At 40.9% G+C, this 15,990-nt stretch overlaps 1 protein-coding gene across 1 annotated transcript in view; it reads left to right on the forward strand.

Moving 5' to 3' along the window:
• Positions 1-3,575: 3,575 nt before the first annotated feature.
• Positions 3,576-15,990, forward strand: part of LOC107503324 (uncharacterized protein CFAP92-like) — a 44,608-nt gene continuing 32,193 nt past the window's right edge. The window contains 3 exon segments of the mRNA XM_016131450.2: positions 3,576-3,837; positions 7,961-8,151; positions 8,763-8,982. Of these exon segments, the coding sequence (XP_015986936.2) occupies positions 3,576-3,837; positions 7,961-8,151; positions 8,763-8,982 (673 nt within the window).

The raw sequence follows: 15,990 nt of genomic DNA on the forward strand, positions 1-15,990 counted from the left end.
GCATAGACCCAGAGGTTCATTAAAATCATTATAACAGACTCTATTCTAGAAACAAACATGTGCAGAAAAGCAACGTAATGAATCACTGAGCCCTGTCAATCTTAGTTGTCAATCAGGGAAGCCCACTCCTCTAAGAAAAGTAAGCACCCACAGCAAAAAGGGATAAAAACCTTTAAGTTTTTGTTACCAGGCCTTTTGAGCCATGCTTCTCTTGCTCAGGCCCGCTTCCATGTCTGGAAGTTTACTTCCCTTTCTAATAAAGCTTTTCTTTTCTACTGTATTTCGGTGTCTTGCTCAATTGTTTGAGACATCAAGAACCTGGACAACACACCGGGACAGAACCCCACTCTCTGGTAACAAAGTCACATATTGTCACTTCTGCCATACTCTATTGGCTGAGGTAGTCACAAAATTCAAGGGGACAAGACTACTACATTCATCACCAGATAGACATCATACAGTAAGAAGAACACATGGGAGGGACCCTATTGAAGTGGTGGTGATGCAAAATAGGGCAAATTTCCTCAAGTGACAGGGAGACCAAGCCCTATTCCAAAGAATAAGAGAGTCCTTTGGCAGAGAGTGAAAAAAGAATTCAACACACATGCCAAAGTTAGAGTCAAAAGGAAAGTTTATTAGAAAAGGGGTAACACTCCATGGACAGAGTGCGGTCTCCTCTCAGAGGCAGAGAGTGGGAGGGACATTGCAAGAGATAGAGAGATACAGAGTAAAGGCACTGAGAAGGACCCTGAGTGTTCAGGGAATTCAGTTTATATGTCATTCTTTAGTTCCCATTTCCTTTGATATGGACATACAATGAGGAAGAGAAAAAGTATGTAGCATGAAAAGGTAAGAATATGTAGAGGGAAAGGTTTGTTGGCAGTTTCCAGCCTTTAATCCTTAGGTTCCCCATGGCTTTAGCCATAGAGAATGACTCTTGGTTCCTGTTTCCCCTTTACTGGTGTGGGAAATGGGCTCTTAGCAATCCCAGCAAAAATCTTCCTTTGTTCTGAAGGTGTCCTCCTGGCTTGGTTGCAGGGTTCATCAACACATTGCAGTCTCTAAATACGGTTTGATTAACATTTTTAATTCTCTTGCCTCCTCCCTATGTTAAAGGTCTTTGGAAAATAGAATCTGTTACAAGTTCATAAGCCCCACCCTGGAGAAAGAATTCCACAGATCTGAAGTAAAGCATCAAAATGGAAGTTTTAACATTTTCCTGGGTTATTCTGATGAATATCCAGGATGTGGCATTGGCTCTTTGTCCAAGACCTATGGCCTCTCAATCCTGAGTTTAGGGCTATCTCCTCAGGAGATGCTGGAGTGATTGGCTGTTGCCTTCAGTAATAATGTGATTGACAATGACCTTTAGGAGAGAAACCAGCCTCAAGCCAGCGGATGAGACCTGAGGAACAGGAGGCCTGCTGTCTGTTAAAGGTATTGTTGACCTGCCCTTGTGAATGGGGCCTTTTGAAAGCTGCTATATTTTCATAGCCTTCCCCAACCCCCAATCCTCTGTGCATCTCTTTAGTAATTTTTTAGCAATTCCTGGTTTACAGATGGTAGTCTCCAGGCTGGTACGGTATGACAGGATGGTATGGCATTTAGTGGTAAGAGTTTGAGGCCTAGTTTTTTGTTTTTGTTTTTTTAAGATTGATTGAACCTGAGAAATATTGAAGGGCCCCAATCAATGGGCAGTATTCTGGAAGGGGCTGCTTCCAGCCTCTGGGTGTGGTCTATGGAAATGGGCACTGGGAGGCAGAGTACCTGGGTTCCAGTTAGAGAGGCCTCTGCCACAGTTTTGTTCTTTGACCATGGGTAGGTCATATCTTGGCTCAAAGCTTTAGTTTTACCAACAGTTAAGAGTGTGTAGAACCTCAGCTCCCATTCTATTGGACAAACTACTACTGACCAGAAAACCTAATGCCCACAGTCTTGGTGCCCTGCCTGTACTCCATGCTTTGTGCCAGGAGACCTGCTCCCCATTCCAGCCTCATCATCCCTTGCCTTAATTTGCTGTGTGCTTTCACCCCTTGTTCCATCTGTCTTGCTTTCACTGCCTGGCAAACCCCAAAGTTTGATTTTTGTCTCCTCCTTCATGAATCCTTCCTCTTATCCCACCTTCCAGTCACCTCTGCCATGTGCCCCTATGTCCATCCCCTTCCATGTTTTGTGGCCTCCTACAATGGGAGAAGCAGCCAGCGCTCTCTCAACCCTGAGATGGAAATGGGGGTGGGGCTGGAAATAGGGTGTATTTTAGAGCTGAACCCAGGTTTCGGAGTCAGCCTGGATTTTAATCCAGTGCTTTCACACTTGCTGTGTGACCTCAGGCAAATCGCATTGCCTCTCTAAGCCTCATTTTTATCATGAGTTGGGCTCACAATCACTAACAGAGTTTTCATGGTATTTTAAGGGTATCAGTGACAAAAGCAGAAAATCTATATGAGAGAGGTTTTGAATGGGGGAATATGAGTTTATAAAGCACATTGCTTCCTTTGCCTTTAACCCATATTACAGGTGCTCAGGTTCAGAGCAGGAATTCCTTACAGATTGAAGAGTGGGCAGATCAATGAACTAATGCACTGGTTTCCGAAATTGGATACGCCTATTTGCCAGACCATGTCTATATAGCAGGTCTGAGACAGGAAGTCCCGCCTCCAGTGGAGTCCGGTCCAAGGCCTTATCAACGTCCGTTTCCTAGCAACTGTTAAACACAGTTGCGCTGCAGGGTCTAGGTGGCCCCTTGCCGGAGTGGACCGACAACGTCCTCGTCCTCGGGAGCCTCCTCGCCCAGGCAGCTATGCAGTTGGTGTGTGAGCTGACTGACACCTCCTACCGAGCCCTGGCTGCTGTCTAATGCATCTGTTAGCAGGTACCATTGGCGCCTTGAGGGGTCCTTCTGTCCCACCCTCATCCATCCCCCACCCCACGCTGTAGCCTGAGTATCTTTTACTTAGTGTTAGCCCAGGCTCTGCCTCCTTGTGCTTTGAGCCCAGTCCTCAATGCCCATTCATGTCTTGCCTCAGGGTTCTTGCCCTCCTTAACCTCACTAGGTATTTGCACATGCTGTCCCCTGACCTGGTTTTCCTGCATCAAAATGGAAAATGCACATTGTGCTTTGGTGCAGCTCTCCTCAAGACCTCCTTTAACAGAAGCACAGGAGATTCTCCCCCCATCCATATGATTCCTGGAGAACTGCACTCACCTGAGATAGGTATTTCAGGCGTGCCTAATGATTGACTTCTGATTCATGAAAGAAGGAGCAACTGAGGCTGGGGAAGGGCAGAGACTCAAGTTAGAGAAAGTGGGGTTATTCAACATCATGATTACTGCCAGCCACCATTCTCTGTGGTTCATCCATTCATTTTCTAAGTTCGTTGAATTACTACTGTGTGTCAGGCAGTGTCCAAGGCCTTGGCCATTCAACCCAGAACAGGACAAGGGAAGGGAGGGAGGAGAATGGTAGGTGGTCCTAATAAAGGAAAGGCTTACCTCCTGAGAGCAGAGAGTGGTGAAAAAAGTGCCTTTCGGTTTCTTCCAGCTAGGAGCGCTGGGTGTGTGGGGCACTCCGCATCATGTCACTGCATGCCTGGGAGTGGGAAGATGAGGACAGGGCAAGCATGGGGCCCATGCCCTCCATGGGCAGCTTTTACCAGTCCACGAGCGAGTGTGATGTTGAGGAGTACTTGAAGGCCAGGGCCCAGGCCCAGGAATCAGATTCTGACCAGTGCAGCAGCATCGAGTCCTCAGAAGGGCCTGCCAGCACTTTCAACTCTGACGTGCCCCAGGTTGTCCCCTGCAAATTCATCATCTCACTGGCCTTCCCAGTGAATGTTGGTAAGTGCCAGAGCAGAATTCTAATACTTTCTACAAAAAAGGGGGTGGACTAATGACCTTCTCCCAAGAGTTTAGGACACATATGCTCCCTCCACTGGCTCCCCTCTATAGGGTAGTGGATTCCAGGAGCAAAGGTCAGGAAAGAAACTGAAATTTTAGGGGCCCACTATGGATCAGGCAAGTGGTTTTGTGGTCTTCACACTACCACTTAATCCTCTCAATAACTCTAAGAAGTAGGTGATGTTATTTCTGCTTTTTGCAGATGATGAGAGAGGTTAAAGCCTTGGTTCCCATAAGCTGGTTATACATCACCTAATTCCTTGTTTAAAATAAAGATTCTCAGGTGTATTGAATATCTGAGTATAAAGATATCTCAGTTAGCTATTACTGCAGCAATGCTGTGTAACAAACCCAAACAAGCTTCCCGATGTAGAGGCTTCAAACAGGAATCCTTTGTTCTCCTGGATGAGCAGGTTAGCTGATCCAGCCTGGGCTCCCTGTAGTGGCTCCACTCTGCTTCCTGTGTCTCTCATCTTCCTCATGTGGGCTAGCCCGGACACATATTATGGATGGGCAGAGATACACCAGGAGGCAAGCCCAGTCACCCAAGCACTCTTAAAGTCTTTGGGCACCTCCCACCTGCTAACATTTTATTGGTCAAAGCAAGTCATGTGGTTGCAGATGATGAGAGAGGTTAAAGCCTTGGTTCCCATAAGCTGGTTATACATCACCTAGATTAGGGGCAAAGAAAAGTACTCCACTTTGTGATACACTTTTTTTTCTACTTAAACTATCTTGCCCATGATGATTAATTTCAGCTTCTTGTAGATGTCAACTGTTGCTTCAGATATTTTGGAGGCTACTTTGTTAGATGTACACCATATTTAGAACTCATCAATATTCTTGGTGAATTGAACTTTTTGTCTTATGTGGTGACCTCTATACATAATGATACTTTTTTATCTTGGGTCTGTTGATATCAAGTAAAAAGTCTTTTTGCAAATACTAACCAAAAGAAAATCAATGCTTACTTGATCACCTTAACTTTCACGTCTCTTGCAGCATCTTTAGACTTGTTTTTTTCTTTTTTTTGGTACTTTTTCCAGAGGCATTTGCAAAATAGATCTCTGTGCAGCAAAAATTTATGAGGCCTTGTATGCCTGAGATTCTTTTTTATTAATTTATTTTTCAATTATTATTGACATATAATATCATGTTAATTTTAGATGTATAACATAGTGATTAGACGTTTATATTTCTTACAAAGTGATCATCCCAGTAAGTCTAGTACTCATCTGACACTATACATAGTTATCATAGCATTATTGGCTATATTCCCTGTACTATACTTACATCCCCATTTTTATTCTTATAACTAGCAATATGTACTTTCTAACTTCTTTTACCTTTTTCACCCACTTTACCTCTTCTAACCCCTCCCATCTGGTAATCATCAACTAGTTCTCTATATGTACAGGTTTATTTCTGTTTTGTTTGTTCATTTATTTTATTTTTTAGGGTTTTTTTTTATCATGACAATACCTTTGAAGGACATATCTTTGGCTGAGTATAGGCGTTTTTTTCTTCCAATACCTATTTATGATTTGTTTATAAATGTTTATATAAGTTATTTATTTAAGAGAAATGAGATCCTAAACATTCTATTCTACAACTTTTAAAATTTTTGAGTATGTCTTAGATATCTGAGAGGAAATGAGCATATTTGTTTTTACTTTGCTGTTTTGTTTTAAATGTCTATATAGTATTCTATTGTATGTTTCTAATTTATCCTGAGACAGAGGGAGGGAAGAAGGAAGGGAGCGGGAAGGGAGAGGCATCAAGGGGTTGAGTGCACCCTCTAGTGGACCATTGCATCAATGGCTTGTCGCACACTGCTCTGCTCAGTACATCACTGATACCAAACAAACCTGGAAGGAGAGTTCAGTGGTGTGTGAACAGACTGGAGATATCGAGGGAAAATGAGTAGCTAATTTATAATCAGTACTGATTGATCCATTTTAAAATAAATGATTTTCACTCGAAATTCTGCTGCTTTGTAATTTTACTTAGCAAGATATTTCCATAGCATAAAGCAACCTCAGATTGCAATTGAAAGAAATTTTATAACAGCAATAACAGCATCTCTATGTTTGAGGAGCTGCACTTACCTAGGCCAGGGGAGAGAGATTTTATGCTATTATGTGCCTGGAGAAGCAGGAGAAAATCAGTTTGCCAAGAAGCAAAGCTCTTCTCAGAATACTCCCTAACTTTTCCGTGTTCTCCTTATTGGTGGACATTTAAGTTGTTTCCAAATTTTTTCTGTTAGCCCTCCTTGTATGCACATTTCTGTGCATGGTAGTGGGGTGGGGGGCACTTCTGCAGCTTGAATTTCAAGAAGTAGTATTGCTGTATTTAATGTATAGCAGGTCCTTGAATAATGTTTCATTTAAAGTCCAAGACCTATCAATGACATTAAGTGAGGACTTACTATGTACATTTACATTTTCTTATAGATATTGTCAAATTGCCCACCAAAGAGGTTGTGACAATTTTCACTCCAATTAACAGGAAATAAAAGGGTCTATATATCCATTTGCTGGCTCACCTTGGATTGAATCGGAACATGGACTTGTAAAATGCAGCAAGCTTTTTCTGATCAGTTATACCTTCACAAGAAATTCTAATGACTACCAAAGACTGGCTGGAGAAGCTTTATCCCAAGGTCTTCATAAAAGCTCACTCCTCTAGTGGCAGTCTCCAGTGGTCTCTTGGGTGTTAAAAAGTTGAAATTTTAAAACTACTGATTTAAATATAGTAGTCATTTTTATAAAATGAAATTTGGGATATTTATGGAGCTCCTGAAGCATTTTCTTATGGTGTGCAAAGCCCAAGTTTGAAGGGTTCTGTTTAAGGTCAGGGCAGGCAGTAGAGGCCCTGGGCTCTGGCTGAAGCCCAACCTCACTTTCTTCATCTTTTCACCACATTTACCCCAATTTGTACAGTTTCACTCATGAGGTTTTGCTGAGCTCTGACCTCTGCTTGGAATGTCTGCCAGCTTTGCTTCTACAAGATTCTGCTGAGGTCCCTTTGGGGGCTTCCCACACCACTCCCAGACAAAGTTTACCCCTGACTCCTCTGTTACTCTTCAGAACCTTGTTTATGCTGTTGGTATTACACAAATCACACTGTACTATGATTTTTCTTTTTTACCTATTTCTTACTGCTGAGATTAGCATGAGGCAGGTGAAGCCTCTAAGGTGAAAAAAATATAAGGAGATACTCACTTTCAAAGAGTCATGCACTGAAATTTTGCACCCTGGTGCCTAGACCTAGTTGAGTAACCTGCTACTCTGCTGACTAGGAAGGCTAGTGATGCAGGACAGGGCTAATTTCCCTGAGTTAGTAGGGAGACCAAGCCCTGCATGTTGAGAAGAGGGCTCTTTGGTAGAGAGTGTAGAAAGAATTAAACACACATGCCAAAGTTAGAGTCAAAAGGAAAGTTTATTATAGGGAAAGTTTATTAGAAAAGGGGTAACACTCCATGGACAGAGTGCGGTCTCCTCTCAGAGGCAGAGAGTGGGAGGGACATTGCAAGAGATAGAGAGATACAGAGTAAAGGCACTGAGAAGGACCCTGAGTGTTCAGGGAATTCAGTTTATATGTCATTCTTTAGTTCCCATTTCCTTTGATATGGACATACAATGAGGAAGAGAAAAAGTATGTAGCATGAAAAGGTAAGAATATGTAGAGGGAAAGGTCTGTTGGCAGTTTCCAGCCTTTAATCCTTAGGTTCCCCATGGCTTTAGCCATAGAGAATGACTCTTGGTTCCTGTTTCCCCTTTACTGGTGTGGGAAATGGGCTCTTAGCAATCCCAGCAAAAATCTTCCTTTGTTCTGAAGGTGTCCTCCTAGCCTGGGTGTAGGACTGATCAACTTATTGCATTCTCTGATTGTAGCTTGATTAACATTTTAATTCTCTTGCATCCTCTCTACATTACTAGTAGTGTGGAGGTTTGTGGCCTCCTATAGTATGAGGCTCTTTCTTGGTTCCAGAAAACTGTGGAAATGAGTCTGCTTTCCCATGAGAGGAGAAAACAAGGCTCATTAAATCTATATCTTCTAGGTCATAAAGGAAGATATATAAGTTTGATCGAAAAATATAGGAAACACTCTAAAATGGAAAAACCTGTTTCAAAGTTTCGCCGTTTCTACCACATTGAGTATTTCCTTCTGCCGGATGATAGAGAGCCTAAAAAAGTTGACATTGTGGTATTTCCAGCAGTGGTCAAAGTGTTTCTGGATTCAGGAGTAAAGGTTTGTGTGTGTGTAGCCTTGTATATACCATACAGCCTAATAATACATGAAGTGTGTTTGCTTTTCCTGGAAATCGCTAGAAATGCGGAACCTTGGGCCCCACCCCAGACCTACTGAAAGAAAATCTGCATTGACCTAATAATACCAATTACATGACACTCTATTTAGATATTTTACTGAATAATTGCTTTGGTGTTTCAATTTTTTTTGTAGCTCTTATAATTTCTTTATGTGTGCATGTGAATACATGTGTGTATGCATTTGTATACATATGTGTGTACACACATGCCTACCCTCCCCCAGCACACATGCACACACCTGCCTGTGGCCCAGTCAGGGATTGAAATCACTGGTAAGGACACTATTTGCAGTTAATTTCTTTGACTTAATTTTTTCCAAGGAACCCAAAGGTGTGACAGGGCCCAGTCCATGACATCCATTTCCCAATGTGCATTGGAACCTGAGAGAGAGCCAAACACAGAAATCAGACAGGTGGAGAGCAGGGCCTGGATTCACTGACAATAGAGTGAGGCTGGCAGTGGTGAGTACTCCTAGACTGCTGAGCCTCCCGGCTCTCCACACTGAAAATATCTTGGTACTCTTTTACACAGACTGTGAAGCCATGGCGTGAAGGGGACAAAGTCTGGGTGTCATGGACCCAAAATTTTAATATCAACATGACAAAAGAATTACTAAAGAAAATAAATTTTCACAAAATAACTTTGAAGTTCTGGGACACTAAGGACAAGGTTTCAAGAAAAGTCAGGTATTATCGATTAAAGACTACTGGGTACTCAGAAGATGCAGGATCTTTTGGTAAGTCAGATTTTTGTGTTTATTTTTTTATTAGTTTTTATTAAGTTTATTGGGGGTAACAGTGATTAATACAATTATATAATTTTCAGATGTACCTTATAATTTGATACCTGTGTATTCTATTGTGTTTATCACCCAAACTCTAGTTTCCTTTCGCTACCATATATTTGATTCCCTTTACCCACTTCACTCTTAACCTACCCCCCTATATTTGATCCCCTTTACCCCAACAACCTCCCCACTCCTCCACCACCTTCTACCTTCTGGTACCGCTAGTCTATAGTCTACATCCATGAGTCTCTGTTTGTTGGTCCTGTTCATTTGTTGCTTTTAGGTTTATTTCCCACACATAAATGATATCATGTGATTTTCAACTTTTTCTATCTGGGTTATTTCGATTAGCATGATTATCTTGCGGTCTATCCATGTTGTCATAAAAGGCAGTATTTCATCTCTTCTTATGACTGAGTAATATTCCATTGTATATATGTACCACAGCTTCTTTAGCCAATCATCTATTGTAGGACACTTTAGTTGCTTCCATGTCCTGGCCACTGTGAATAATGCTACTATGAACATCAGTTGCAAATATCTTTTCGGATATGAGTTTTCAAGTCTTTGTGGTAAATATCCAGTAGGGGGATTGCTGGATATTAAGGTAGATCAATTCTTAGTTTCTTGAAGAAGCTCCATACTGTTTTCCATAGTGACTGTGCCAATTTTCAGGCCCACCAGCAGTATATGAAGGTTCTTTTTCTCTGCATCCTCTCCAACATTTCTTATTGCTTATCCTATTGATTATAGCCATTCTAACAGATGTAAGATGGTATCTCATTGTGGTTTTGATTTGCATTTCCCTAATAGCTAGCAATGTTGAGCATCTTTTCAAATATTTGTTGGACCTTTGTATGTCCTCTAGGGAGAAATGTCTGTTCAGGTCCTCTTCCCATTTTTGATTGGATCATTTGTTTTTTTGTTGTTATTGAGTTGTATGAGTTCTTCGCATATTTTGGATATTAGGCCCTTATCGGAAGCGTTGCTTGCAAATATACTTTCCTGTTTGGATGATTCTCTCTTTACCTTGTTGACAATTTCTTTTACTGAGCAGAAGCTTTTTAGTTTGATGTAGTCTCATTCATTTATTTTTACTTTTAGTTCCTTTGCCTTTGAGGTCAAATTCATAAAATCCTCTTTAAGTCCAAGATTCTTCATTTTAATTTCTATGTTATCTTCTATGCATTTTATTGTTTCAGGTCTTATATTCATGTCCTTAATTCATTTTGAGTTAATTTTCATATGTGGTGATAGACAATAGTCTAGTTTTATTCTTTTGCAGGTGGCCTTCCAATTTTCCCAGCACCATTTATTGAAGAGGCTTTCCTTTCTCCACTGTATGTTTTAGGCTTTTTTTTTTTGTATCAGCTTACTTCCGGACTCTCAATTCTGTTCCATGTGTCTGTTTTGCTGCCAGTGCCGTGACATTTTGATTACTGTTACTTTGTAGTGTAATTTGAAGTCAAGCAGAGTGATGCCTCCTCTTCAATTTTTTGGAAGAATTTGAGGAGAATAGGTATTAAATCTTCTTTGAATGTTTGGTAGAATTCGCTGGTGAAGCCATCAGGTCCTGGACTTTTATTTTTTGGCAGGTTTTTGATGATTATTTTAATTTCCATTCTGCTGATTAGTCTATTTAGATTTTCCAGATCTTCTTCATTCAGTCTAGGAAGATTGTATCTTTTTACATACTGTTACTTTTCTTTTAGGTTATTAAATTTGTTATTATATACTTTTTCATAGTATTCTTGTATGCTCCTTTTTATTTCTGCAGTGTCTGTCATAATTTTCCCTCTTTCATCACTGATTTTGTTTGTGTCCTTTCTTTTTTTTTTTTTAGTGAGTCTAGCCAGGGATTTCTTAATTTTATTAACCTTCTCAAAGAACTAGTACTTTGTTGTATTTATTTTTTCCATTTTTTTTGTTTTGTTTTCAATTTCATTTATTTCTGCTCTAATTTTGATGATTTCTTTCCTTCTGCTGACTTTAGGCTTCATTTGTTGTTCCCTTTATAGATTTTTTAATGAAGCATTAGGTTGTTTATTTGGGCTCATTCTTGTTTTTGGAGATAGGCCTGTAATGATATGAACTTTCCTCATATGATTGCTTTTGTTTTGTCCCACGAGTTTTGATATGTTGTACTATCATTATCATTCATTTCTATGTATCTCTTGATCTCCCTTTTTATTTCTCCTCTGACCCAGTTATTCCTCAGTAGCATGTTGTTTAATCTCCATGTATTTGCGGTTCCTTCAGATTTCTTTCTGTAGTTGATCTCTAGTTTCAAAGCATTATGATCAGAGAAAATGTTTGGTATTACTTCAATCATTTTATATTTGTTGAGGCTATCTTTGTGTCGCAGTATGTGGTCGATCTTGAGAACATTCCAAATGTACTAGAGATGAATATATAAGTGGTCGTTTAGATATAAAAGATTCTGTATTATCAGTTATGTCCAGTTGGTCCAATGTGTTACTTCTTTATTGATTTTCTGTTTGGACGATCTGTCCATATCCGACAGTGGAGTATTAAGGTCTCCTATATGACAGTGTTTTGGTCTGTTTCTCCCTTTAGTCTCTTAGTAATTGCTTTATATATTTTAAGACTGACTGATTGGGAGCATAGATATTAATAAGTGTTGTGTCGTCATGGTGCATGATTCTGTTTATCATTATGACATGTCCCTTCATATCTTTCCTTACCTTTTTTGTTTTGAAGTCTATTTGTCTGATATTAATACTACTACTCCCACTTTTCTCTGAATGTCATTAGCTCGAAATATCCACTCTTTCACCCTGAGCCTATATTTGTCTTTGGAGCTGAGATGTGTCCCCTGGAGGCAGCATATGGTTGGGTTTTGTTTTTTGATCCAATCTGCTACTCTGTGCCTTTTTATTGGTGAGTTCAGTCCATTTATATTTAGGGTGATTATTGAAATATGAGGTCTTCTTATAGCCATTTTATCTTTTGCTTTCTGGTAGCTTGGTGTATTCATTGCTTTCTTGTCCTTGTGTTTCTGTTTTCTTTATTTTGGTGGGATTTGCCTCTGATTCTTCTTGTTTTATGTTATACACTTCAGTTCTGACTATATAATGCATGGTAACCATTACAAATTTGAAAAAGATACACACACACACACACACACAGAGTCATCCATTTTCTTCTGTGTGTGCTTTATCTTCATTCCCCTTTGCAAATTTGGATCTTTGAATCCTTCCCTCTTCAGTCATTGTTATCTCAGTTTGTTTCTATGTATGCTGAACGTTCATTACTATCTCATTATAGCAATTCTCTTATTATTAGTTAAGCTTATAATGCCCTATTCTTAGTAAGGGTTGTACTTCTCTGCTTCTATTTGCCTGATAGTCACTTTATTCCTAATTATGTATTTTTGTTGTTGTAATTTTGTTTTAGGTGTGCTTACTTCTTTCAGAATTTCCTGTAGTGCAGGCCTCGTAGTGGAGAAGTCTCTCAACTTTTGTATGTCTGGAAAGGTCTTAATTTCTCCTTCATATCTAAAGGAGAGCTTAGCTGGATATATTATTCTAGGCTGGTAGTTCCTTTCACTTAATAGTTGAAATATTTGATTCCATTCCTTTCTGGCTTGTAAAGTTTTCTCTGAGAAGTTTGATGATAATCTAATGGTTTTTCCTTTATAAGTTACTATTTTCTTCTCCCTGGCTGCTCTGAGAATTCTGTCTTTATTGTTGATTTTTGATAACTTTAATGAGATGTGTCTTGGTGAAGGCGTTTTTGAGATTGAGATAATTGGGTGTTCTGTTGACTTCTTGAATTCCAAGCTCCAGCTTATTCCTTAGATTTGTGAAATTCTCATCCACTATTTGTCTGAAAATGCTTTCTAGTCCCTGCTCCTTTTCCTCGCCTTCGATAATGCCCATTATTCTTGTTTCCTCTTCTAATGGTTATCAGCTAATTCTTGAATTTCTCTTTCATTATTTTTCATTCCTTGGTTTCTCTCTTATTCTTTCTGATTTATTTCTAGATTTCTGTCCTGGATATCACTGATCCTTTCCTCCATTTTGTCTACTCTATTTCCCAAGCTTGCTATTTTATTTTTCAACTCTTGCAGTGTGTTCTTCATCTCCAGAATTTCTATTTGGTTCTTTTTGAGGCTTTCAGTCTCCTTGCTCTGCTCATCTATTTGTTTTCTCAATTTCCGAAATTGTTGATATGACTTGTTTTGGAACTCAGTGAGTTTTTTCAGAAGTACCATGCTGAATTCTCTGTCGCTTAAGTTGCATATTTCTATGTCCGTAAGCTCATTTTCTGGAGATTTTTTTCTTTCTTTGTGAGATGCCTTGTCACCTTGGTTGTTCATGGTGTTTAATGGATTATTTCTCTGCCTGGGCATTAATGGAAGTGTATTCTGTTGTTTTTCCAGAAAGAAGATTTATTATATAAAGGCCTGCTGCAAAGAAGGCGCTTTTATTTTGGTTTCCAGTAGGTGACATCTAAGCCTCTTGGATCCCTTCTTTATATAAAGTCATAATAACGCTTTTTAAATGTTCTTGTAGATAGTCAATCACACTTGCTACCCTCAGTTTCTGTCCCCATCAGTGTCAGTGACATTCTTGGCAGCATTTGCTCAGATGCCCCTGGTACTCCACAGTGATGGGTCTGGGAGGGTATGGGGAATGGGCTCCTTGGGTTAGGGGATGGGTACTGTGGCTCGGCTTCAGTTTTGCAACCATTGCCAGCAAAAATCAACTGTTGTTCCTTGTGGTCCAGTGCTGTTTTTCTGCTCTCTGCCCTGATGCCTGGACCCTGCAGCCAGCTGGCCATGGGGAACTCACAGCTTTCCAAGGCAGGGCTATTCAGGGAATTTGCTGCAGGAACTGACTGCTCGTTCTCTCTTCCCCCTCCTTCTGTAGGGAGCTCCGAGACTGCGAGAGGCAGCTTCTTTATTTCTCTCATTCCACTGCCCAACACTCGGGTTCTGTCCTGTGGTAGCTCTTATGTATAGATCCCACACTCAGACGTGCTGGTGTGCAGTTTGGGTGTTTTTTGTTGAGTTTTAGATGTTCCACTTGTTTCAAGGGAAGAGATCTGGGGATGTCTCTCACTCTGCCATGTTTCCACAAAGTCCTCTCATGTTTTATTTTAAATATTTCTAAAGGCTTATATTTTCTCACCAGTAACAGGATAAACACCAGTGTTCCCTCATTTCCTTCATTTAAGTTCTCTGGTACACACGTTTGTTTATGCATCAGTAATAAGTCATCCCTACAGGATGCACTCAGGTATTAGGAAGTGCCATCCCATGTCTATGTGCATACACATTAGGTACCACCTCTGTTGCAGGATTCTTAAACTGGTAGACGGGACACCAAGGCAATAAACAGGAAGCAGCATTTATTGATGCTGGCACTGGCTCAGCGGATTCTTATCCAAAGGCTGAGCCCTGATTGTCACATAATGGGCAGTTTTTTTATAGTCTTGTCATTCTTATTAGCCAAAGAGTCCTTCAGGTGGGGGATGGGCAGTCAGGAACGAACTCGTTCGAACAGGAAATGGCCAAGCAGGGTCAGGCAGCAACATTCCCTGCTTTGGTGATTGGACCCAGCACTGGGTCAGAGAGCATCATCTTTTTTTTTTTCTAACTTTTGGTTTAGAGGCTGGTACCTCTATAGTATGAGGACTTTTGTTGCTGTTTTATTGGCCCAGTACCAAGAAGGAGCCTTGGGCCACCAGTTTAGTTCTGTGTGATTTAAAAATAGCATTTTTTTACATGGGGTTTCTTCAACCCACTGAGTGTATCCTGGACTCATCTGGCCAAGGCATTCTTTCCCTACTACTTCTGAGGAAAGGGCCCAGCTCTGGGGTCAACCCTCTTTGTGGTGAGCCACCGTGTGGTTCCACTGGAGGAGATAAAAGGCATCTAGGCTAGTTCCTTTCTAAGGTCAATACTCACTCATGAGTACTCCTCCACAAACCTAGCATTTAGTGACACTAAATACACGGGCTATCCTCTCAGCTAGGTCAACAAAGAGGTACTTCTGTAGGTTTTAGCCCAAGGTGGCCTTTAGCCGATCATACATTTGTGGGCTTTGGGTCCTAGGAAATAGGGTAGGCTTAGATGAGGATTACGCAGCCATTGGACAATTTCTCTGCTGGGCCCTCTGCACAGTTATGGACCTTTACCCTGCTTAAGGAAACATGTCCAAGTTTTCCCTAATTTTTCAGGCTCTCGGCAGGATTTGTAGCTCTCAGATTTAACCTTTATGTACCCCATCCAATATTGGAATCTTCAATGATTACAGAGTGTGGCATTTAGGGCACACCATTTAGGTAGGCCGATTATGGAAGTGAAGCCAGTGGCAACTTTGGACCCTATCCTGTACCTTTGCATGCAATGGGTACAAGGGGAAGAAGAAATGAGGAGACCGGCACCACATATGTGACAGAGTAGAAGAAGAGGGAAAGAGTCTTTAGGGGTGCCATCCTGATGAGACATCGCCCTCGGGCTTCTGCTGCAAGTAGATGGGTCAGCTTTTGGAATAGGTGCATATAAAGACTAAAAGATACTTGAGGCCCCATAATCAATATATTTCAGTGACGTCTACTTCAAGTTCCTCAAAGGGGGTGCCACAGACACTTTGGACCTCTGGTGGGGCACATGGCCCTTGCCTGGGATTGTTGTGGGCACAGACTTCACACCATTCACACACTGTTCAGGAGATGCTAGAAAGCTGGAAGACGTAAAAGTACTGGCTCACAGTGGTTTCTAGGGCAGTGCAACCAAGGTGAGTCCTTTGGTGAAACTGCTTGACAAAAGCTGGGGCTAGGATTTCAGGGACTGCAATTTGCCTGTCCTTGAACTTCCACCATACACCGGGAAGTAGGCTTCTCTCTTCAGTCTTAAACCAGGCTTCTTCTTGAGGCAAGTACTTGGGGTCCCATTCGGCTAAGGCCCTGGGAAACATGGAAGCAGTTAGAACTGTAGGGCTG

This window comes from Rousettus aegyptiacus, unplaced genomic scaffold, assembly GCF_014176215.1.
Source record: "Rousettus aegyptiacus isolate mRouAeg1 unplaced genomic scaffold, mRouAeg1.p scaffold_m13_p_6, whole genome shotgun sequence".
Classification (NCBI taxonomy): domain Eukaryota; kingdom Metazoa; phylum Chordata; class Mammalia; order Chiroptera; family Pteropodidae; genus Rousettus; species Rousettus aegyptiacus.